General features: G+C 34.2%; 3 protein-coding genes across 3 annotated transcripts in view; 1 reads left to right on the top strand and 2 right to left on the bottom strand.

Annotated features, from left to right (window-relative positions):
- The window catches only part of Cdk12 (Cyclin-dependent kinase 12), a 220,360-nt gene that overhangs the window by 77,006 nt on the left and 116,830 nt on the right, over positions 1-26,524 (bottom strand). The window lies entirely within an intron of this gene.
- On the top strand, positions 5,304-6,178 carry Phf5a (PHD finger protein 5a). Its single transcript, XM_089702985.1, has 3 exons — positions 5,304-5,487; positions 5,578-5,768; positions 5,883-6,178. Exons 1-3 carry the CDS (start codon positions 5,436-5,438, stop codon positions 5,970-5,972), a joined length of 333 nt encoding a protein of 110 aa, XP_089559111.1. The 5' UTR covers positions 5,304-5,435; the 3' UTR covers positions 5,973-6,178.
- The window catches only part of LOC149483620 (kinesin-like protein KIF12), a 30,335-nt gene continuing 10,669 nt past the window's right edge, over positions 6,859-26,524 (bottom strand). The window contains exons 3-13 of the mRNA XM_089702780.1: positions 16,782-16,874; positions 15,143-15,296; positions 14,573-14,704; positions 12,912-13,052; positions 12,598-12,739; positions 11,416-11,652; positions 10,977-11,092; positions 10,571-10,675; positions 10,094-10,211; positions 9,611-9,827; positions 6,859-7,771 (exon numbers count right to left, since the gene is read on the bottom strand). Coding sequence (XP_089558906.1) covers positions 7,648-7,771; positions 9,611-9,827; positions 10,094-10,211; positions 10,571-10,675; positions 10,977-11,092; positions 11,416-11,652; positions 12,598-12,739; positions 12,912-13,052; positions 14,573-14,704; positions 15,143-15,296; positions 16,782-16,874 — 1,579 coding nt within the window. The 3' untranslated portion in view covers positions 6,859-7,647. The remainder of the gene's footprint in view (positions 7,772-9,610; positions 9,828-10,093; positions 10,212-10,570; positions 10,676-10,976; positions 11,093-11,415; positions 11,653-12,597; positions 12,740-12,911; positions 13,053-14,572; positions 14,705-15,142; positions 15,297-16,781; positions 16,875-26,524) is intronic.

The raw sequence follows: 26,524 nt of genomic DNA, 5'->3' as shown, positions 1-26,524 counted from the left end.
TAAGAATACTTATAATCATCGTAATTCTAATAAATATAAAATAGTGGAAAAAATTACAAATACAATACTATTACCTAAATCGTACTGGTAATCGTATAGCTCTTCCACTACGCGTGGTATGTGTATTAGGCAATTCGCTACTTGGAATTTGTAACGGAACCTCAGTATCTGCCCCAGATGTCGTATCACTATCATCATTCAAATAATATGCAGGTTTTAGACGGTCTACTGATATTCTAACTTTCCTGCCAGTCATTTGAATGTAAAATACCTTTTCCTCTCGACTCAACACACGATAAGGACCGTCGTATGTTGGTTGTAAAGGCTTACGTACTGCGTCGTTTCTTACAAAAACATAATCGCACTTTTGCAAATCGGGGTGAATAAATATGTTCCGTCTTTCATTCTGCCTAATAGTTACTGACTGATATTTCCTAATAGAGTCTCGTAATTTACTTACATACTCAAGACTGCTATCTAATTCAAAACTCGATTTTTTATCGTAATAATCACCTGGTAATCGTAAAGTTGTTCCGTACGTAATTTCTGCTGCGCTTATGCCGGTATCACTTCTTACTGCTGTTCTAAGTCCTAGCAACACAGTTGGTAATTCCGTAACCTAAGATGATGATATATTGCATAAACGAGCCGTTAATGCCGCTTTAAGTGACCTATGCCAACGCTCTACCGCCCCGTTACTCTGTGGGTGGTAAGGTGTCGTACGCAACTTATTAATACCTAATAACTTCATTAGTGTAGCAAATAATTGACTTTCGAATTGGCGTCCTTGATCGCTTGTTAGCTTTTTCGGACAACCAAAACGAGAGATCCATCCTTCATATATTACACGCGAAATCGTTTCAGCAGTTATATCTTTCGTAGGAAAACATTCTGGCCATCGCGTCCCCCTATCAACTATGGTTAGGCAATACCTAAAACCTTCGGGTGAAGTGGGTAAAGGTCCAATTAAATCAACATGAATATGTTCAAACCTATCGCACTGCGGAAACGATCCTAAACCTGACATTGTATGTCGATTAACCTTCGATCGTTGACATTCAATGCATGTTTTAGCCCATTGGCCAACATCACGATTCATATTTGGCCAATAAAAACGATTTTGAATCAATTTGCGTGTAGTCCTTATTCCGGGATGACATAAATTATGTACACTATCAAAGGCAATACGTCGAAATTTATCAGTCAAATAGGGTCTAATTTTATCATTATCTAAATTACAATAAATAAATGTACCACTTTCAGGTAACATAATTTTCTTTAACCTATTATTAGCGTCTTTCGAATTAGATAATTGTAACATATAAGAATCTTGTTGTTGTTCCTTAGCAAGTTCCGCGTAATCTATCACAGTGGGACAATTTATTGTTGCGACTCGAGATAACGAATCCGCAACGACATTATCTTGCCCACTAACGTGTCTCAAATCCGTTGTGAACTCACTAATGAATATCAAGTGTCGTGTACGTCTGGGTAACTCTTTCTCACTATTTACTTTAGAAAATGCATAAATTAACGGTTTGTGATCCGTATACACCGTTAACTGTCGTCCTTCGACCATATTCCGAAAATGACGAATAGCTAAGTAAATTGCTAATAACTCCCTATCATACGTACTATACTTGCGTTCAGTCTTAGATAAATTCTTAGAAAAATAACCTAAAGGTAACCATTCATTATTTGCACGTTGTTGTAAAACTGCACCTACATGAGTATCCGATGCGTCCGTCATAAGTGCGAGCGATGCATCGGCTAAAGGGTGCGACAACGTAATCGCATTACACAAGCTCGACTTACATTGTTCAAATGCTTGTTCGGCGATTGATGTCCACACAATGGGTGTTTTATCTTTCTTTTTAGAGCCATGAATGAAACTATTGAGAATCGATTGTGATGAAACTGCGTTAGGTAAATGCGCTCTATAAAAGTTTACCATACCTAAAAATCGACGTAATTGTTCGATGTTTTCGGGCCTAGGAAATTCATTAATAGCTTTTACTTTATTATCAAGCGGGCGAATACCATCTGACGTAACATGATAACCAACAAAGTCGATTTCCGTTTTCCCAAACGTACATTTCGCTAAATTAATGGTTATATTATATTTGCTAAATTGCTTAAACAATGATTCTAAATGTCTACGGTGTTCGTTTTCATTTGATGAAGCTATTATTACATCATCAATATAACAAAAAATATTATCTTTACTGTCCGCGTCTAGGTCCTGAAAAACAGTATGATGCATGAATCGCTGAAACGTCTGCGCAGCGTTACGCAAACCGAACGTCATGCGTGGAAATTCGAATAACCCAAACGGCGTTATTATTGCAGTTTTTTCTACATCTTCCGGGGCAACAGGAATACAATGATAAGCCCTATTTATGTCGATTTTAGAAAATATTTTCTTACCAGCTAATAAATACGTAAAATCTGATAAGCGCGGTATAGGATATCGGTCCGGCTTGGTTATAGAATTAAGCTTTCTATAGTCCCCGCACGGACGTAACTCGCCATTCTTCTTAGGTACCACATGAAGTGGACTAGCCCAAGGACTCTTAGAGGGTCGGCATATACCTGCTTCCTGCATGTAACGAAATTCTTCCCTAACTTTTTTATATCTAGCTGGAGGTAAAGGTCTAGCCCGGGCAAACACTGGAGGTCCAGTCGTTTCAATATGGTGAAAAACACCGTGGCTAGGTATTTCCCTGTACGATGAAGGCTTAGTTATATCTAGGTACTTACATAACAAGTCGTGAAATTGATGAGTTTCCTCAACTGTTGTCACAGACGGTTGATTCACCTTAATAACACTAGCTACTGATTTTAATTTAGTTAAACTATCAATTAATCGACATGATCTTAAATCTACAATCAAACCATGATGTGCTAAAAAATCTGCACCTAATATAGGTTGAGTTACCTCGGCGATAATAAATGACCATTTATACGGTCGCCGTAAACTAAGATCTAAAGTCATTAATTTAGTACCGAATGTCTTAATTACACTACCGTTTGCCGCGTATAGTTTATAGTCACTACACTCACTCGCGAATCGGTTATTTTTCGACACTGGTAAAACTGAAACATTAGCGCCGGTGTCCACTAAAAACTTAAGATTACTTTTCCTATCTTTTATACACAGGCGTTTATTTTCGGTGGAACAGACATCCGCCTCTGTCTGTACCGTATTTAGTTTTTTGGTCGGCTCTCTTGCTGCTTCTGCCACGCACAAGGTTTAATGCACTTGCTGGCGTTGTGCTTATAGCGGTAATGGTAATAACATATTCAATTGGAATTTTTGTGTTTTGATATTCCTGTACGATCGCGACTTCGCGATGCGGAGCGATGCGTGCGAGCGTCTTTCCAAACTATACAAGGCCAGTACGCAACGGTGTGAAACTAATCACGTATAGTTTGGAAATAACTTTTTTACAAAGTTCTTCCAATCTATACAACAGCAGTACGCAAATACTCGCGTATACTTTGTAGTGAAGTAAGTAAGAATAGCGCTCCAAAACATACAGCGCCAGTACGCATGCGGACTAATCGTGTATGTTTCGGAGTAAGCGCGGCGTCTCTCCATTGCTCGCGTTTATATTATTGTATTGCTGTTTTGAAATCTATTATTAAAATGCATGTGTATTGTGTATATAATGTTGCGTACTGATCGTATATTTTTTGTATCGAGGATGCTTGTGTCTTCGTTCCCGACTATACTGCACGACTTACAATTGACATATAGTGCTAAAATGTAAGAATCTAATAAGTCCAGAAGAAGACGGTTGCGAGGCGACGGAGTCCCGCTTCACGGGGCTCCTATTTTTGTGTAGTTAAAAAAAACACGAACCTAACCTAACCCATAGGTAACCCTTATATCTGTTACCTATTTATTTTTCTAAGCTTACCTAATAATATTTTTATTCCATATTTTACTGAATCAATCAAGAAGAATAAAAGTAGATAGATATAGCTGTACAAGTCTTTGATTGCCTATATATTTATTATTTCGCTCAAGCGTAAGTGGTGTTAGCTATATTTAGTTATACATATTTTGCGTACTGATCGTGTATAGTTTGGAAAGAAGAAGCAAGCATCCGCTTTACAAAGTATACACGATCAGTACGCAAAATTCGTGTATATATTGTAATAACAAACTTAAAAACAGCATTACAAAGTATACACGAGCAGTTTCCTATGGTTGCGTTCTGGCTATGTATAGTTTGGAAATACGCTGCGTGCGATTTCCATACTTTCCACCACTAAACGATCTGCCTCTCGAGCCTGCAGATTCCAGCTCGTTTAAGCGCTGCGTTAACTGTGTAATCTGCTCAACTAGCGTAGGTTGTATTGCGGATATTTTATCTCTGGCACTCGATACCTCCTGTATCTCCGCGAAACGTGTCGTTTCTATAACTTTATCTGCCATATTAGCTAATTTCTCTGTATCCTTTAATTCGCTAACTGTGAGGACTGCTTGTACGGCTGCGGGTAAATGTCTCATCCACAGCATCGTCAATGTCTCCTCCGAGAATTTTTTTCGAGCCAGATCTCGCATACGCCGTAAAAGTTGAGAAGGCTTTTGTTCGCCCAACTCAAGCTCTTTTAATAATTTTTGGACCTGACGCACTTCAGATTCTTCATATACTACGAGCAACCGGTTTTTCAATGCTTCGTACTTCTTTGTATCGGGTGGTGCCAATACAATGTCACTCACCTGCTCAACGTGTTCGCGACTTAATTTCGCTACCACCAGGTTATATTTCGATTCGTCCGCCAGCTTCTGATTCGCCACCACTGCTTCAAACTGCGCGAACCAAAGTCGTGGTGATTCTTTCCAGAAGTCTGGAATTCTACTCGACACAGTGATCTGCGCGAGAGCATTTTCACTCTCGTCCGCTCTAATTGGAACTGCCGGATTCATTTTGAATTAAATTTTAAACAAACGATATCTATGCAATTCACTATATGTTCACTAAACGTCGGGGGTCACCAATGTAGGGGCTTGTTATGTGCGGGTTAATAAAAGATGAATAACTACGCAAAGGTTATATTTCGTTAACTACATATATTTATTCGTATGTAATTAATATTCTAATGCGACCAACCCGCGTCCCGACAAGCCCTTAACTGTTCATGCATAGCGCACGAACTGTTTATATATGAGTTACCGTGTGAACTTTCTTAGCGTTACACTTGATTCGATAACTCATAAATTGGCTTGTCGTCGCTACAAACGGAACGCATTCTAATGTTGACACTTGACATTTACTTCTGACAGATTTGTAGTTGACGGATGCGGACGCGGTGTATTTATTTTATATTTGAGGTTAATTGTGATTTGTGTTTTATTCGGAATTTAATTATTCCTACATTTGAAACTTTCTGTATCTAGAATCTGTTTAAAATACCTATTTATAATGGCTAAGCATCATCCTGATCTGATTTTCTGCAGAAAACAGCCTGGCGTCGGTAAGTCTAGTGATTTTGTTTTGTTGTGGCCTTTGGGATGAGAATTTTGCAGTTTTATTTCATATAAATTGTATTTTATAATTATTTCAGCTATTGGACGTCTATGCGAGAAGTGCGATGGTAAATGCGTAATCTGCGACTCGTATGTACGACCCTGCACTTTGGTGCGAATATGTGATGAATGTAACTACGGTTCTTATCAAGGAAGATGTGTTATTTGCGGTGGTCCTGGAGTTTCTGACGCGTATTATTGCAAAGAATGTACTATTCAAGAAAAAGATGTAAGTTTTTGATAATTTCTCACTCATATTGATGTAAATATACTCCTTCATGTTGTCAATTTATGTGGGTTGGTTTTCGTAAGATTAAATAATGTAATAAAATATTATTTTCAGCGCGATGGCTGTCCAAAGATTGTAAATCTGGGGAGCTCCAAGACTGATCTCTTCTATGAGAGAAAGAAGTATGGTTTTAGAAGGCACTAGCAGTAACTTTTTTCTAGTTTGTGTAAACTAGAACAAATATGGACTGATGTGTTTTTTTATGTGTGATTAAGATTCGTAATGAATGTATCAAGTGGAGAACTCATTTCAATGTGCTGTATCATTTTTAAACATGTCTAAAATATGAGGTAACATATCTATCTCACTATACTAAAATTTCTCTCAAGGATTTACTATTACTTGTATTGATTTTGACTAGCAGTTCTAGAAATAATGTTCTAATTACATAAAATAGTGCAAATGAATAAAGAACTACTTTCAATGTCATCGTTTGAAAGTCAGTGAAGACTGTATATGTATAACATTATTTTCAGAATTGATCTATTACATAATATACTATAGCTAATCTTAATATATATAAATCTCGTGTCACAATGTTTGTCCTCAATGGACTCCTAAACCACTTAACCGATTATAATAAAATTCGCACACCATGTGCAGTTCGATCCAACTTGAGAGATAGGATAGTTTAAACATGTTATACCACGGGCGAAGCCGGGGCGGACCACTAGTATTTCTATATGAATTTAGAAACCCCTAATTTACTATCTGTGTAACCTTTACCTAATATGTAACTTTGTGTTAGAATAATTTTTGAAATGATGTAGTATAATATGTATTCTTAAATAAGACAAATTTTAGTGTAAGGAGCATTGTCACATTGAAATAAAACAAATGTTTAATTCAAATATATTTATTTTTAACTACAGTTTTTCTTCCTTATAGACTTTATTAGACTAACACTGTGGAAAAATAACTCTGTTATATTTTTAAGATAAATTATTGAAAAAGCATTTTTAACTATTTGAAATTAGTTTCAAATTTTTACTTTAATTATAGGATATTCAGAAGGCATTCTATGATTAATGTTGTAGATATACTCAAATAACTTCATATTTACCTAACACATCTAACAATTTGTTTATAATCCAAGTTTTCTAAATTGAAACTTCAAAACTGCTGATAGTAAATAATACTGCTGTTTGTATTGTAGACATTAACAATTTTGCACCTAAATAATATTCAAACAAGCTGTTTTTGAAAACAGCTAGCCGTAATGTAATACGGCGGATTATACAATCCGACTGCGACATAGACGCAATATCAATATCTGGATAAAATTAAAATATCTAATGTTATTCACACAAGCACAAATATGTCTATAAAATAGATATATTATTGTCTTTATTGCCATACTTAATATCATTAATTAAACTAATATTTACCTGTTATAATGTAGGGTAGATTCACATTAATATACAAAATATCTTCAATTTCCAAAATATAATAACACTATAATTTTAATTTCTTATTATATTGACATAGATAATTTAATCTGTATATTTAAAATTTAAACCCGTTTTCCTATGTCACGGCATCACGCGCGAACGGCAACCGATTTCGATAATTCTTTTTTTATTATATTCCTTGAAGTACGAGGATGGTTCTTATGAAGAGAAAACGTAAACATATACCACGGGCGAAGCCGGGGCGGGCCGCTAGCTAGTTATATTTTTACACGTGTGGTGTATTTTTCACATTATACTTGATTATCTTTATGAGAATTTTGGAAACATTTCTGGTCTCTTAAGGAATTGTGCATCTTCCTGTACCTAATATAAAATAATATACATAAATAAAAATAAGCATAATTCACTTATCTATCTTCACTGGTAACACTATTGGTAGAACTTGCTGTGTTCGTCCAGATATTCGATTCATTTGATCCAAGATGGGAGTACGCTGGTCGAGCAGGTATTATAGGTGATCTGATGCAAACGCTAGAGGATAATATAATTGATATTTGATATATTATTTTGTGCTATAGTTTCTTACGAAGATGGATGTGTAAAGAATTTAGATTATTCTGAAATTGATATTATTGGTTTTATGGCATTCAAATGCTTTATATTCTTTATAAATTTATATGCATTCTGAAATTCATAGCTGCGAATGAAAACATCTATGTATTTGTGCTCTATTATGGCATGGGCTACATTGGTTCTTAAAATATCATAAGAGTATGGTATTGATCTTCCCAGCAAGGACAAAATATGGTTGCGACATGGACCAATTAATGATATTGATATGCTTATTCGTTGTATAAAAGGCGGTGCTAGGAAGTTTAACAGTCATTTTATTGATAATAATTTGATTTATTTACAATACTATAAGTACTTGTTTAGAATTTTAAACGATCCTGTGTAACATTTTAATTTTCATGCAGTGTTGTACATGCTGAAATTCCACTGGTCGTTAATTATAATTTATTTTAAAAATTTATTAAAATAATTTAAGATTTTTAACAGTGTATGTCATGCAGTCCAATCTCTTGACTAACCTGTTTTATAAACAGCTCATCCAAATAATGTCCTATGGCGAAATATTCGAAACAGGAATTTTAATAATTATTTTTAATCTTCAATTCTGAATCTGGGTTAGATATTATTTATTTGAAAGGTAAAATTTAGGTACATAACATTACTAAAGACTCCTTGAAAAATAAGAAAATTCTTTGAGAGTAGATGATAAAAGGAAACCATACAATGAGATAATTTTTTAATGGCATAAAGTTGGACTTTAAGTCAAAAAATGAGGTAACTTAAAGACGAAACGGAATCCATTTAATGCATTTATTAGATTAACAAATTAACTCACATTCTCTCTCCTTTATCGAGACGCTATTGTACACATAACAAAATAGCAATTTAAAAAATCAGTTCATACTGAGCTACTTACGAATTAACGTCTTCCAATTGGTCAATATCTTCTGTGATTTTACAAGCTGGTTCCATACCGTCTAAAATTGCCTATATTTTAAAGTTTAAATATACTTATTAACATCTCCAACATCTTGAGCAGTTTCTGCTCCCTGCTCAATATCTTCTAGGTCCTTACTTGGTTTCATGTCATCTAAAATTGCCTATATTTTTAAATTATTAACTACTTACGAATTAACATCTTCCAGTTTCTTGAGCAATCTCTCGTTCTCTCTGCTCAATATCTCCTGGTCCCTCGCCAGCTGGTGTCTTATCGAGAAGAGTTCTGTGTTCTCGTGTCGCAGTGCTGAGTTCTCTTCCATGTGGAGTTGGATCAGTTCCACTAGTTCTGATTATTTTTTTTCATTTGCAACCTTTTTTAGTTCAGTAAATACACACTTACCACTTCATGCTTCCAATTTCTTGAGCATTCGCTAATTTTCCCCGCTCAATACCTTTTGGTTCCTTGATAGCTGGTCTGCTTTAGGCTATAATTGCTTCTTTTTTTACATTAAAAGCTACTTACGAATTAACATCTTCCAGTTTCTTGAGCAATCTCTCGTTCTCTCTGCTCAATATCTCCTGGTCCCTCGCCAGCTGGTCTCTTATCGAGAAGAGTTCTGTGTTCTCGTGTCGCAGTGCTGAGTTCTCTTCCATATGCAGTTGGATCAGTTCCACGAGCTCTGATTATTTTTTTTACATTTGCACCCTTTTTTAGTTCAGTAAATACACACTTACCACTTCTTGTTTCCAATTTCTTGAGCATTCGCTAATTTCCCCCGCTCAATACCTTTTGGTTACTTGATAGCTGGTCTTCTTTAGGCTACAATTTCTTATTTTTCTATATTAAAAGCTACTTACGAATTAACATCCTCCAACTTCTTGAGCAATCTCTCGTTCTCTCTGCTCAATATCTCCTGGTCCCTCGCCAGCTGGTCTCTTATCGAGAAGAGTTCTGTGTTCTCGTGTCGCAGTGCTGAGTTCTCTTCCATGTGGAGTTGAATCAGTTCGACTAGTTCTGATTGTGGAAGTTGGTATAGTTTGTTTGGTTCGATTGGGAGTTGACGTTTTCTTTGGCCTGTGGACGTTTTGATTTTTGTTATGTTTGGTGGATTTTTTTTCTGTTGTGGTAGAATATAAGGTTAGCAAGATTTAGTGGTAGGGATTTTATTTAGAAAAATGTTCTCCCTGAAGATGATGTTATTTTATTTTATATTTTACCGTTGGGTTCAATTTCTGCTTTTTTGTATTTAATTTGGCAAGAATATATTTTATCTTGTAAGGGCTTATTTCGGAAATTTCCAGATTCATATTAAAATACGCTAATTCGATTAAAAAACTTACCGTAAGCATCCATATTATAATCTGTCTGTATGTGAAGTGCTGTGCGGAGATGACTATTCTCGGCTTGTAGACTTTCTACTTCTCGTTTCAGACTAAGGATCAAAGCATCTCTTGCATCCTACATGAATAAGAACATCATCATCATTACTATTTGAGATTTTTGAAGTGAAACTTCTTTAGGCGCGTTGAGAGTAACATTTCAAAGTCGCGTCATGGCAATACCGTCACGTCATGGTAAAAGGCGACGATTTTGGCATATTTGTATCTTGCCAAAGAAGTTTCACTTCTGACACGTGTGCTCGTCACAAACGCTCTTTTCTTCTGATAAATAATTCTGCCACTAAGTTCTTCAGTAAATTATTTTCAGAACTTCTCTATAACTAACCCTTACACGTCTAGATTATGCATAGCTTCTTTTAAAACAATCAATACATTTACTTCTACATAAAGTTCGTCTAGTACAAAATACCTACTTACCATTTTTACAATAGGTTTCGATTTGATCTTCTTAGCTCTTGCTGCGTATCGTAGTGTGTTTATTGTCTCGCTCAAATTTGACTTCGTTGGGGCTATACACGCGATCTAAATCGAACATTGTTATAATTTTAAAAACAATATTAATAAATAATAATATTCTCAGTAGCATCAATAATTATATCTTCTTCAGAGGTCATTTATATTCTTCTGTTTCTTTATTCTTTCTTAATTATTGCATTAACGTAAGTTTTAAAACTTCAATTATTCCTAATTCCTTGAGGATAATAATTGTTATTAGCTGTTTAAAGTTGAAATTCAAGTTCTTAGAATTCAAGATCAATCTTAAATCGAGGTCAATCGAATTTGGTAAATCTATATCTAAACATCATACCATTGATATTCTTACCATAAGCGTAACTCCGTTCCCAGCAAGACTGTCAGCCAGCAATTTGGTCAGTTTACTGTCTCTATACGGTATGTGACCACGCTTCTTGCCATCACTTAGTTGAGCTATACAATATCCTGAAAATAGAATATTATCATTATATTTATGTTCATATGTAAAAATAACGTTATCGTAGATTCATTAATGATAACAGTTCCATCAACTCTATTATCATGCTGAATTGTCAAGGGACTTAAAGTTCGTCTAAAACTGTTAATCGTTAGACTTTTTAAGAGAGTAAATTAAAAGTTTTAATATTCTTATCCAAACCAAGCAATAAGGTAAATATTCAATAGGCAGTTAATAATTATGAGATTTATATTTACTTCTCTTTTTTCTGGAAATTTACACTAACTAACCAAATTTTTACTTATTCCGATATTTTTTAAAATTAACTCACCCAAAACCATCAAACTCCGATTAATATTATTCGCCTCTTCCAAAGTCTTTCCCGTACTATTGGTCCGTTTGGTCATCTCACTGCCCGCAAGGTCCACGAAGTTGATCTTCCCGTGTGTAGAGCATGTGACGTCACCGTCAGTTCGCACGTCCCGTCTCACTCGCACACATAGTAATGTGTGTGAGCGGGAAGAGTGAGAGTTCATTGAGTGAGAACCGACTGCGCGGTTACGCATACCTATAGAGTAGAAGATTTGGTCAAGGAAAGACGAAAGCCTATACGTAAATAGGTCTATGGACCGGTGAAAGGAACTCTAAATGTGAAGAGGTCTATGGACGAAACTATATTGAGCAATTGTAGATTTCCAAACAAAGCGGGTAGGGAAGTCTAAATGTAGAGAAGTATAAAATGTAATATCGTTGAATATTAAGGTCCACAAAGTTGATCTTGCCGTGTGTAGAGCATGTGACGTCACCGTCAGTTCGCACGTCCCGTCTCATCCGCACGCATAGTAATGTGTGTGAGCGGGAAGAGTGAGAGTTCATTGAGTGAGAACCGACTGCGCGGTTACGCATACCTATACAATAATGGTAGATTTGGTAGAGGGAAGTCTAAATGTTTACAGGTCTATGGACGAAACAATATGGATTATGGAGCAAAGGTAGAAGTAGATTTAGAAATGAAGTCTAAATGTAGAGACGTCTATGTACAAAATTTAATTTCGTTAAAATTGAGGTCCACGAAGTTAATATTAATTGTTATTTATTTAACACGAAGTTAGTTCATATATTAGTAACATTATCCAGCCTCGTACATGTCCTTTATTAATATGGTTGCCTGGAAGAGATTGCTTTAAGCAATAAGGCCGCCTTTTGTGCACTTACCGTATTCATGTTTTCTTGTTAAATTATGTTTTTATTACTGGTACTTGTACAATAAAGTGTCATAAATAAATAAATAAATTATCTACACGTACCTAAGTACCAAGTACCTAACTGCTACGGTACTGAGGAGATTTTGAAATGAAGCTTACCTGAGGGAGGTCTAAACGTGCAAAAGGTATGGAAGGTATGGAGTTTGTGAGCGAGCCAATTGTTTATTGAGTGAGAATGGAAAATCTTACAAATATTTTGCTTGTAGGTATAGGTACTTCTTAATTAATTCTCATAAAAATCTATATACCTTCTTCCAGTACAGCAAATAGATCGTCTAACTCTTCACAGTCGACCATAAACAAGTTTTCTACGTAAAAGCTTCGGCTCTCCTTTGACCATCGCACTTGGAGCGGTTTTCTTGCACTGCCGGGGTTTAGTAAATCTATCACCTTGAAGAAATCAATATTGTTAAAATAAATGAATCTAAATTACTAAATAGTGATATATCTATAAAGTCAAGCTCTTTATAATTGAGAAAATTACCATTTATTTATTTACAGAATTCGTAAATTATGGCAAATAATCCCAAAAATAAAGCAGTTTATATAGAGATTTTAATACCTTTTCATTATAAATCTCCAGAAATGAAGCTTTCAGAACAAAATGACTTTCCGGCTGATCTCGTATCAGACGGAACAGATACACAAACGATCTGACAACCAGACCGTGGTCTGGCGCGTATGGACTCGCACCACTTTCTACCTGAATAATGTAATAAATAAATAAAAAAAGAGTTAAAAGTAGGTACCCGAAATTGTTTGTTAAAAGTACCCGCAATAATTTCCAATAATGCATTCCTCATTGGTCTCGTTTATTTAACCCCCGGAATCTATCTAACGTTTATTGTACTGGATTTGATTGTCGTTGCCCTGTCGGTACGCAGAAAATTTAGAAAATTATTTTTTTACACATTTTTTGACAGTAAGTATTACAAAAATAAGCTCATATTTCAACCACCGATCCAAGTTCCAATCAATCTAAATTATAGCTTTTTCTTTACGCCACAATGTTAACGAACAGCTAACAAAAACAAAGTGGTAAATACGTAGATAATATTATCATTAACATACCGTTGGATACCTACACGCGAAGAGCTTTTAGTTGTCAGGTCAATACCAAATGCAATTACTGGTATTATCGCATTCTGAGTGATTTTCGTGTTATTTGTTGAGAAATTGATGGCTTTTTTAATCACTACATAATATAAAACAAAGTCGCTTTTCTGTCCCTATTTCCCTATGTCCCTTTGTATGCTTAAATCTTTAAAACTACGCAACGAATTTTGATGCGGTTTTTTTAATAGATAGAGTGTTTCAAGAGGAAGGTTTTAGTATATAATTTATTAGGTTTTAGACAAAGCGGGCGAAGCCGCGGGCGGTCAGCTAGTACTAGATATAGGCCTACGCTTAAAATACTAAGTTAACGTAAGGAGTGTTTTGGAAGTTGAGCCAGAAATTGGGTACCTACCTATCCATAAGAATACAAACAGTATCTAATAATTACGATAGTAACCTTGTCCTGGTCCTAGGTTTTGCTAGACTCCGAACGTAATAATATTGAAAAAAAAAATGTTGTGTGGTTTTATGAAATGTGGTAAAAGTGAAACTGTTCGAACGGTTCCGAACACTGCTTTGTGTAGCGCATGTCGCGTGTCGGTCGGCTACCGAGTAGGTATACCTACTCGGCAGCCGCGATACACGCGACATGCGCTACACAGACCAAAAAGTTTGAGACGATGTAATAAAAGTTTCACTTTAATAAAGATGGAACCTTGCTAAAGTTTGTTAGGATACCTCTTAAAGTGGTTGAAAGAGGGCTGGACATTTTTTATTTGTATATGAGAAACTAATGTCGCGTGTAAAGGTATTACATAAAATGTCATGCTCATCAGCTATTTTTTATCAAGAATTTAAAATAAATTTTATTTCATGCAAATAAAGTTCAATTTGTCTTGTCGAATAATTCGCGGTTATTTGTCTATACCTCGCGTATGAAGGTGACAATCGATCCGATTGACCATTGATGTCGTATGCAGTGAAAGGTTATGACTAAGGGTTATGATTATTATTTGGTAGGACGATTTTTTAAAACTTTCATACATTTTTATAAATGTATGTATGGAGGGTAGTTAGTTCTTAATGTGGTTATCCAGAAATGGTTTCAGAAGTCTCCTACCCACATATACCTGAAAAAAATAGAATATTCCTATCAAATCCACTTACCAATCCAGGTGGTCCAGTAAGAGTGTGAGTTTTCCCACTCCCAGTCTGTCCGTAACAGAATGCGGTACATGAGAACCCCTCTACCGCCATCTCTAATAACCGCTTCACACCGGAATATTCTAGAACGTCTTCCTGTTGAAATGTTTAATTCTACTGAATTTTCAGGAAATATTATAATAAGAGAAGAAACTACCTGTTGGTACTTTAATAGTAAAATATAAATGACATGATGAAACAAAACGTGTCTCCAATTTTCAAGATTTCAAAAGATTAACAAACTCGTGATTCTCTTTCGAGAAATACGCATTATATAATTATATGTACATAGTTCGTAGTAGCTAATTACAAAGATTTTTTTTTAATTTAAATTCAATTTCAAATCATCCAATTCCTTTTGGAGTACTTAACGAAAATGTAATTAAAAAATTAAACGAGAGAAGGATCAACATAATAAATGAAATATACCTAATCGACCAGTAATAAGCTAGCAAAATTCATAAGAAATGCAAAAAATAACTAGGCTCCATTTAAAATCCTACATTTACAGTATTTTTACATCATTTGTTTTACCTGTGTTGCAGCTGGTTCAAAAACAACATTATAGGAGAACACTTTTGGCTTCTGCCCAGGAGTAGTTCCGTGGCATATGATTTGTCCCTTCCCAGGGAATTCTAGCATATTCACTTCTCTCACTGATCGCTCTTTTTCATTTACTGGTCGTACTCTAAAAAATATATTTAATGAAAAATGAAATATTTAATGAAAAAATGGAACATGTAAAAGTACTCCATCTTTTCTGTTAATATAATCTCCTTCTTAGTATAGTTGAAATTGTATTTGTGTATTTTTTAAACTCGAAGACGAATTTGATCCCTTGTAGAAGACTACGTCTGGTAGAGACACAGATCTCTTTAAACTCGAAGACGTATTAGATCCCTAGAAGACTCTACGTCTGATAGAGACACAGATCTCCGATCTCCTACTTATTGTTGCAGTCATTTAGGTATGAAATGGAACTTTTATTAAATAAAGTTGTATTCATTGTAGATAACACTTAAATTTTTCGGTTAAAAAAAGGTGACACTACAATGATATTGCAGAGATATAAAATAGGTGATACTAAAGTTAATACACCTATATTCTTAGCTAAAATAATCCCTTGACAGCAAGAGGGACATATTTTGTGCTTTAATTGACAAATAAATAAGGAAATAAATGAACTTTTTTGTTATTACTGAAATATGTTAACGCAATATCTATTTTAATTGACGCCACCTCGTTAACGGCAGAAAATCGATAGCATTTTATTAGTCAATGTCAACAACCTTCCTGTTGGCTGTTAGACATGCCCACATGTGGGGTGTTTTGGAAAAACATTCAATTAAGTTTCCTTGTTAATTTTGTATATTTTTCGAACGTTCAAATTGTTGTAATGAGTTTCTGTACAGGATATTTTGTACAAAAAGTTATTTGAATTATTCTGATCACATTATTGAAAACGCGATAGGATATTCTTGAATCTTGACATTAAAAATAATTAACGATCCCATTGGTGTGACGAATATTATCGCAATTTTAATTACAAATTAGTGTTAAAGATATAAAATGCCATAAAGTCATCTTCCAAAGAAATATCTACATTTTTAAACAAATCGTCAAAAGCAATGCTTTTAATAACGTATGTTTGTTTAAAATAACATTGATTAGATAATTTATTCTTCTTTATATTTGCGGACCTCATTACCTTTCTTAATGGAAAAATAAGTACTTTAAGGGTTGCCTGGTAGAGATCGCTACCCAGCGATAAGGCCGCCTTTTGCTTGTTTTATATGTGTTGTGTGCTTTTGTATTTGTATTTATTTATTTTTGAGCAATAAAGAATTTTCATTCATTCATTCATTCAACAACGACTTTTTTCGATATCGACTACAAGATTAATTCGATCATTTGAAAACGCGATAGGATGAGAATCTATTCTGTCGTTCCTCAATGTCTTTTTTGCTGTCTAAATTATATTTTTTAGGAAAAAATTGGACCGTTTGGGAAAATTTATTTTTATGAAGTTTAATGTACCTAGGTTAGATAGATTTAATTTGTTACTAGATTAGCACTGTCCACTGAATTAAAAAGTTATAAGTTCAAGCAATAAATAGTACCAATTTGAAGATAAATACAATATAATAAATACCTTTATTTATATTACTCTTACCTTATAACTACGTTAATATTATCCTCGTCAGAGTTAAGGGTAGTGCTGGACCCTCGAGTGCTTCTATCGACGCTGCCGGCTCTACTGCTACCACTTAAAGTAATGAATTTTAGTTATAAATTTATATCATATAAATAATTTTATTTCCTTTTCCTACATACTCCTGAAGCCTAATTTTAGTTCGTTCATAATTCATAATTCTTTATCTATATCTATACTAATATTATAAAGAGGAAAGGTTTGTAATTATGTATGTATGTATGGTTTTCATGCATAAACTACTGGACCGATTTCAAAATTCATCACCATTAGGAAGCTGCATCTTCACTGAGCAACATAGGCTATATTGCATTTTCAAAAAAAAATAGAGATCCCTACCAAAAATGCAATAATGTAACCCAAGGTGTAAAAAATTCTTTAATAAAAATTCTGTCATCGCGTGCGTTGCGGAATCTATTTGGTACGAGGATGGTTCTTATGAAAAAAATGTAAATATGTAGGTACCACGGGCGAAGCCGGGGCGGACCGCTAGTTTACGATAAACATGGTATAAAGATGTTACATTTGTTTTAGTTACAGTAAGTACAAAATGTTTAATAGCCGTTATTCAAAAACAGTATGCAAACCACGTGTGTTACTTTTAAGGGTGCACTCACACACATCAGTCACCGTCAAGTCACCGATGACTGATCGGTGACGGTTTGTGTACGTATCCACAAACACCAGTCACCGTCATGTTGTCCGTCAGTCACGTCGCCGGTTTGACTGAATCATTGAACACATACATCAGGTTAGTGAGTGATTAGACGTGTGTCACGCTAGAGAACATGTAGCAATTGACGGTAGCACGACGCTGACTGAACTGAGACGTGACGGCACCGGGTGAGTGGGGATAAAAGTATGATACATGTATGGAAAGATTATTTGACGTGCCTGACCGGGGACGTCACTGATAGATTTCGTGCCGGCGACTGTCGTGTGGGAACAGAGTCATACTAGAACTATTGATACATATTTTTTTTTAATCCTGTCCGGTGACGTGCCGTGACGGTGACTGATGTGTGTGAGTGCACCCTTAGGGTGCACTCACACACATCAGTCACCGTCAAGTCACCGATGACTGATCGGTGACGGTTTGTGTACGTATCCACAAACACCAGTCACCGTCATGTTGTCCGTCAGTCACGTCGCCGGTTTGACTGAATCATTGAACACATACATCAGGTTAGTGAGTGATTAGACGTGTGTCACGCTAGAGAACATGTAGCAATTGACGGTAGCACGACGCTGACTGAACTGAGACGTGACGGCACCGGGTGAGTGGGGATAAAAGTATGATACATGTATGGAAAGATTATTTGACGTGCCTGACCGGGGACGTCACTGATAGATTTCGTGCCGGCGACTGTCGTGTGGGAACAGAGTCATACTAGAACTATTGATACATATTTTTTTTTAATCCTGTCCGGTGACGTGCCGTGACGGTGACTGATGTGTGTGAGTGCACCCTTAAAACCTCTGAAAAGTTTTCTAGAATATTTGCATTGTTTTCTCCTGTGGTTTTTAGTGTACCTACTAACATGGTAGTTACAAGTAAAGTAGATGGAATCGTTTTTTGAACGACCTGTTAAAATGGCCACAATGCAAGTCGTAACTAAGATGCAAATTTAATTTGCTCAGATAATAATAATACAAACATATCTATAATCTAACCACTCATTTTGAAGTCAAATAAAAAGGAAACTAAATATAAACAAAACTATAAAGTCCATAATAAATAAAAGCTTAGAGAAATTATTTCATAAGTTACATAATATATAAAAGCGATATTCCTGTACATAGAAAACATGTTTGATAGACATATTGGAAGCTATTATTTCCTCAAACACCAATCATTGATAACGATCGAGGCCCGTTGTTTTGATTGTACATCAATGTCAACATATAGGCACATTTAGGTACATATTCGACCTTCTGTAAAATCGGTAAATAAATGTTCCAAGAAAAAAGTATATGTGCCGAGCACACGTGTCAGAAGTGAAACTACTTGGCAAGATTCAAAGATACCAAAATCGTTGCTTTACTTCATGACGTGACGGTATTGCCTGACGCGACCTTGAAATTTTACTCTCAACGCGCCTAAAGAAGTGTCACTTCAAAAATTGTTACATACTTGTAAAAGAATGAAGAGAAAGGAATAGTTAACTATGTAAACATTTATCAAATTTAAAATAATTTCTGGTAACTGCTAGACAGTTGTCAATATAGCCTTGAAACTTCAAAAGGTCACATGTTATGTATTAATTAATAGTTAAACATCAATTATTAAAGTTAGTTTTGCATCTGTTGTATTTCAGGACGATATAGATTTTAAAGAAAATTGGGTCGATGATGATAATATTTAGGTTAGAAAAAATAAAGAAAACACTTTCAATAGGATAAATCAGATCACAGATCCTTGATAAGTGTATAAAAATAAATAGTTTGAATTAAATCTGCCGGTCAAAACGCTTCTACAGGCGTCGCTTACGTACAAACGTCAAACATACAGATAACAGCCTACAGGTGAAGCTAATATAAAACTGAAGTGTATTCAGACTCATCCAAAGGGTTAAAAAGGGTTAGGCCCTTCTTATGAATGGGTCAAAAAGCTGTCGATAACACATCAATGTGTTTGTGCATGTGTGCGTGAAATTGTCTATGTATTATTTCTGACTCGTGTAGGGTAGTTAAGAATTCATATTGTCAATACTTTGTATTCATATAATTTTATATGGAGTTTTATTTAGTGTTTATTATTTTTATTCAATTCTGATCATGCCATATTCAATCATATTAAATTAGTATTTAAGGCTAATTATGATGAATGATAGTAAAAGGCCAATAGGAATAATATATTGTACCTATTATGGTTTTATTGAGTGATTGATAAGATCGAATAAATTCAATATAATTTATATTTTATATTCCGAGAAAACTGTTTTAACAATCAGGTATATTTAACATTTAGGTATACGTTTACGTTTGGGAAAATTGTTGGACGATTTCTATAAATTCGATTGGTTATTGGTTGGGTATTGGTTGATACAAGTTATCAGTGTGTTTTTGAAAAGAAAATAACGATAAATGTAAATCAATGGTTTCACATAAAAAATATACTTAAGTAAATTTTGGCTTGAAAATAAATAGAATAACGTAATACTTTTCTATACATTGGTCGTGAAACTTATTAAGCCATTATATGAAACAACCAAAATTACTAATAAGTAATAACTAAAGGTTTTATCATCATTTCAATTTAATAAAAGCTCTACAAATTGGAAAGCCTACATGCAAGATTGATTCATTTGGTTAGTTTCCAAAAACACTATATTATGTTGATTTGGTTAATAGCCAATAGGCCCTGAAGGTATGATTCATGGAAAATTATGAATAAGAAATTTTATTAATTCTGTGTCACCATACGGAATGAAGTAACTAATAATATGATTGTAAGAAGATTTGTTAATAGTTAGATTGGTAAACGAAAGCTGTTAGTTTGGATTGCATATTTATTATGGACTGATATCATAAACAAAAGAAAAAACTATGAAAAAAGGAAATTATAGTTGCTAAAATAATCGTTTTTCATTCATTATTATTGACATTACGATTAAGGAATTGGTGGATTAAGATAGTAATTAACTTCAACTTTCAGTAATGCCTCTTAGGGCTAATTTTTCAATCCTTGGGTAAAACTTATTCGTCGAATAACGTATGAAACTACCATTACAAAATGTATTCTTATTGCCCGCAATTGATAGTTTACAGTACATTTTAATATTATCGTGTTTATCGTATCTTTATTGGACGGGTAAGTTATTATCGTATCTTTATTGGACGGGTAAGTTTTAACCAGGGATTGAAAAATCGGCCCTTATAAACATAAACTTGTTACAATATACTATTAAAACTAGCTGTTGCCCGCGACTTCGTCCGCGATTACGTAGTTTTTCGTCATTCGTCGTTTAAAAAAAATACGTGACACTTTATTTTTGAATGTTCTTAATTATTGTCTCTTATAAAATTTAACTACATTAAAATTGAACACTGATAAGAAAATCTTAAAATCTGAAGAAAACATGAATGAATGTAATTTAAATTATAATATATAATACATTACTGAGTATTTCAAATAATAATCTAAATTAAATGTAGATTAACAGTTTGAGCGCACCATTATACAATATGTACCTAAGTATTAAATTACGTTAGTTTACATAGTAACTTTACTAAAAACACGATGACTTTCTTTCGCGCTCGGTACCACAAACTAAGCATGTTTGTGGTACGTGGCCCGCGTCACTTGACCCCCCGCGAGTTCCCCTCCGTTGCTATGCGAAAATAAGTTGCTCTACTGTAGGAAAAATTGTAATACTGTGGCCTGGGCGTTATAACACGTCCAGGGAGTTCCTGAGTGCCGATATCACCATCTTGAGGAAAAGCTTCTAATGTCGATTTAAAACTGCATACATACGAATAATTAACCTGTTCTAAAATTGTGAAATGAGTTCAGTTTTAAATTTGAGAAATATTGATTTCTTGTATTTTACTATTCGTTGTAGTCGAATACAAAATATATTTAACAAACTTAGGTTGGCCTTCAGGCAAAAGGGATCCTATCAAATAAACTTGACCTTGTATCTTAAAAGTAAGCATGAAAGAACCCTCTGATTGTTGAGCACCTTTGATCATTTGAAACGCACTACTATAAGAGCGAATATTGTCTAATAACAGTTTAGATTGCACAGTATGTTCCTCTAAAAGTAGTGATTTCAAAGGTTCCGGTGTATCTTCAAACGAAAGCCGACTCCTTACTCCACTTTAAAGCATTACAAAAGAACATACTACGTCAATATCGCCTATACAGAAGATGATCTGTAATAAATTGTGAGGTTATAAGCAAACCCACTTTTATATTTTGTCGGACCACACCACCGAATTCGTAGAATGTTTACCTTTAAGTTATTAAGACTATGACGAAATCTGTCTGCAGTAAGACGGGCCTCTCGCTATTCGTCCGTTTCCAGAGACCGAATAGTTTCAATTATTCTTAATCTTTCATTAAACAAACTTATTAATCGTTCTTGTCTCAAATAATTATTGTAATATTCGCGTCCCTACTCTAGTCATTGCTTATGTTCATGTTCAGCTTCAAGAGATCGAATAATATTATGATGCACCCTATATCATTTGTCAAACGATCTTCATATTGAGTAAAGTTTCAGATTCTCGAGATAAAATATGACTGTTGTGATCAGTATTGAGACGTAATTCCCTCTAAGTGAGGGTTTCGGTCTCACGGGATAGTACAATATGCCGTTTGCGATCAGCTGTGAGACGTCATACCCTCTCAGTAAAGGTTTCGGTCTCTCGGGATAGTAGGGGAGACCGGGTTTGGTTGTCTCACGGGTTGGTTGTCACAGCGCGGCGGTCTTAAAATAAAACTGAACTATCGAATAAGTCTGTTGAACAGCGTGGCAAGAGCGATACAGTGACAACGCTGGTCGCTGTCCCCACTTCGCGTCAGACCGCCCCCTGCCGTGAGGGCCGTACACGTGTTTATTGTTTTCGCACAGATTTTTGATGATATGAGGACCATATTCGGTCCTCACTTTTTGTGAACGAAACGACAGCGCGGTTTAATTCAATGCCAACACTATCAGAAAAAAAGGAAATATTTTTAATTGTGAAAAAATATTATGATTTACACTATTCACACTATTTTAACATAAAATATAAGTCTGTGAGTGTGTAAAAATAAATCCAGCTAATTACACATCAAACTTATGTTTATAAATAGGTACATACGACATGAAAATATATTAATTACCAAGCAATAATAATACAGATAGGAAAATACTGAACATAAGTATAATAGTTAGTATTAAGTAGTATTAGTTAAAATATACTTTGACTGTTAGTCAAAGTTTATTTTTACTAACAACATGTAAATGACGAAGAAATAATAATTACCAACGAACTAACCTTTTCTATAATACTTAACACGGCACATTTTTCAAATTATTTTGCTCAACTCTGCTCAAAAATTTGAGGGTTTTGTTGGAACTTTAATGTGTCAAAACTATGATATATCTAAACTACGATACAACTTGCATGCGGAAATGCTCATTACAATTGTGAATCTAAAGAATAACTAACAATATACTATTCAATTTTATTGAGCTGATGAATATCTTTTTCTGGAAGAGATCACCGTCGCCTAATAAATATACTGTGTTTTCTTATAAAATCGTTACATAATTTATTTTATCTACTAAATTTTAATAAATAAGTTGTTTTGGTTATTTTTATCTAAAAATGAGCTTGAGCTTATACATATTTGGCAAAAGTATACATTATTTTTTTATAATTTCAGGACGGCAATCCATTTTATTTATAAATAATGAAAATGATATATTTATAAAATATAAAACATTTATGTAAAATGATTAAAAATAAACAAACGAAGCAACTACGATTCAAAGAAAACATCTTTTTCAGTGTGAAAATGCTCTTAGCCATCCTGGATGAGGAACTGTATATCATGTACTCTGATCCCAGTATGGTCGCGGGTACCTCGATAGCCATAACGATAAATATTAAAAAAACATTACTTGTACAGTTGTGAGTGAAAATTTACGTTTCATTTGGCAATAACATTTTTTTCGGTACTACAACGTAGTAGTTTGATATGTGGTTGGCTGCCCCTCCTCTCCTTCCTGAAAAAATATCCTTCAAAATTTCCCGAGATACTTCCAATGATTGAACCATTGGAAGTTGGACATTAAGGCCGTGTACGCGGTCCGTGCGCTGTTTGGCTCAAATATGTGATTTTTCAAACCAGATTGTCCATCAACCACTTATCTTACAAACATATGAATTACTAATAATTTTAGGAAATTTTATTGTCTATGTAGTTAGTTAAGAGTTTTTTTCAATTAATACAGTATTTCTGAATACCATCAAGATAACTGATCCGATGATTACTTGATTTCACTTTTAGTGTCAATTTCGAAGCTAAAAATATCTGAAATTGCTGACAGATCTAACACACAATTATTTTTAACTAACTGCAAAAATCCTTATTAAAATAGTTAGTTAAAAGATTTTTTTATTTTGGACTCCTAACTTACGAAATTAAAATCCGAACAATGTGAATTTTTTTAGAAATTATAGTCGACAAAATGATTATTTTCACCAAGATATTTGACTTTATTGAATATAATTTATACATATTGCAATAAAAGAATGTCTTACTTATAAGATAAAATTTAAAAAATCAACTAAGGTACCTCTATTATTTTTCTACAATTTTTTTTAAAGTACTATAAAACACTGCGCGCGACCCGATTAAAATCAGTCGGCAGCGAGCCTTTCCAGAGAGAGGACATGTTGCTCGGCGCTCTCCTGTGGACCTATGCTGTTCATAGTAAAAGGATAGCGCAAGCCGCGATCTATCGTAATAGATCGCGGAGTTTTTGACTTGCGTTAAATAGAATATGCGCTCTTAACTTCAGTCAAAAATTGACGAAGCGGATGATTACTAATTTCCACTTAATCCTCGCTGCCACTATCTTCATCATCAAATCATAAATTTTCAAGTGGTGTTGTAAAATTGTCGGCAGAAATCGTCTTCCAAAGGCGATATAATTTTATGAGCATTGAATCTGTAAATAAAAAAATCAAAAGTTAACTATAAATCTATAAAAAAGCTACTTACAAATAAAATTTTATCAAAAACTACTATTCCCAATGCACCGCGCAATCTTGTAAAAGTCATATATGAAAGAATTCTTCATTTTATTATTTCATTCTAAAAGTATAAGTAATATAATATCAACAAAAAACATGAATTGCTATCATTATAAAAAATAAATACCTATAAGTAACTACTTACCTTTTGTGGGAACGCATAATGGTGAAAATTCACAAAACACGAAGATTGAATTTGATATTTTTGGTTGACATTCAATTGCTTTATAAATATCACTAAATAGTATAAAAAAATTGCTTTCTCTGTCCCTATGTCCCTTTGTATGCTTAAATCTTTAAAACTACGCAACAGATTTTGATGCGGTTTTTTTAACAGATAGACTGATTCAAGAGGAAGGTTTTAGTATATAACTTATTAGGTTTTAGACAAAGCGGACGAAGCCGCGTAAGGTAAGCTAGTAAATTTATAAAACACGAAGATTTTTAAAATTGTAACTAATGAACACAATCAATATTAGATTAACTGTAGATAATGGTGTCTAGTTTTACCATGGTTTTACTTAAAATAATAAACATCTACCCTCACTTTAAAAAATGTAGTATATTTATTATTTACACGAAATATACCTTATAGGGAAGGGAAGATATGGGTTAAAGAGTTAAATAAATAACGATTATATTTAAATTATTAATTTTCAACAGTGTATTCAGTAGTGTTAACATGTACATTGATTTGATTTTTACCAAATCTCATAGATGGCGCTGTTTCAAAATTAACATTATACAACTTACATGTTTCTCTTCCCAAGTTACTAAACTAAATGGCATAATTTTTATAGTGTCAATCTAGATATTGTTAAACAACATTAATTATTTATGCGTCATTTGATTATTATTAATTTCCAATAGTTAACGTGTGTTTGATTTTTATAACACTTCATAGATGGCGCTGTTTTTAATTCGTCTTTATACTACTAAGATTCATTAAATTGTTTCTCTGCCAAAATTACGTAAATGACGTAGTTTTTATAGTGTAAAGCTAGATAATAGCGTGGCTTACTCAAAAACAACATTTAAACATGAGTCTTTAGATTGAACGGTGTCGTAATACACGGAATACGTAAGAAAAATAAAGGTTCACAGCTCCTCCCCCGAAGGTGATAGCATGATAATATGTATATAAAAGCCTCACCCGACCTGTTAGTAATATTCATGCAAAATTTGAAGTCAATCTATGCAGTACTTTTCGAGATTAGCTTGGACAAACATACAGACAAACAGACAAACAGACAAACCGACAAACAGACAAACAGACAAAAATTCTAAAAACTATGTTTTTGGCTTCTATATCGATTATAGATCATGGATTATGTATTCTTTTAAAAAAATATTCAATGTACAGTTTTGACTTTCCTACGATTTTATTATATGTATAGATTAGTTGATATTACACACAGTAAATTCAACCAAAAAACGTCAACCAAAATTCCTAGAAAACAAAAATTGAATCACGTATTTCGTCATGGAAACACTGCCCTTTGGCCGTCCATTTACCGTATTCCATTTACAAAAACGGAGGGTTGCGTGCCATGTTAGGGGTGCTAGTGACTGATTGCGCATTTAATATTTATTAGGCAATCTTATACACTTTGTGGTGATGGGTTCAAGGTGGGATTGCGGTTATATGCATAACTAGCTGACAAGACAATGCCTGCAACAGCCTTCTTAAAATTTTTGGGTATGAAAAATAGATGTTGCCCGATGAATAAAAATTAGCAGGAATATCGGTCAAGCTGTTTCGGAGGAGTTTAATTCCAAACACCATGACAGAAGAATTTTATTCGTAAACTAACTATATCAACTTACGTTGTTCTGTCTTATTTATATATATACTAGCTTTCCGCCCGCGGCTTCGCCCGCGTTTTCAAAGAAAAACCCGTTCCCGTAGGATTTCTGGGATAAAACCTATCCTATGTCCTTTCTCGGGT

This window comes from Colias philodice, chromosome 13 (genome assembly GCF_061535455.1).
Source record: "Colias philodice isolate Cphi_HAF_F1 chromosome 13, ilColPhil1 Martin Lab GWU primary, whole genome shotgun sequence".
In the NCBI taxonomy this organism is placed as follows: Eukaryota; Metazoa; Arthropoda; class Insecta; order Lepidoptera; family Pieridae; genus Colias; species Colias philodice.
The sequence above is the reverse complement of the archived record's forward strand: the minus strand, read 5'-3'. Positions and strand labels throughout refer to the sequence as shown.

Bases quoted from the DNA above. Each gene is read 5' to 3' on its own strand.
- Phf5a (XM_089702985.1), top strand. From the start codon at position 5,436: ATGGCTAAGCATCATCCTGATCTGATTTTCTGCAGAAAACAGCCTGGC. The intron at 5,488-5,577 runs GTAAGTCTAGTG...TAATTATTTCAG, and splicing joins CAGAAAACAGCCTGGCGTCG to CTATTGGACGTCTATGCGAG. The intron at 5,769-5,882 runs GTAAGTTTTTGA...TATTATTTTCAG, and splicing joins GTACTATTCAAGAAAAAGAT to CGCGATGGCTGTCCAAAGAT.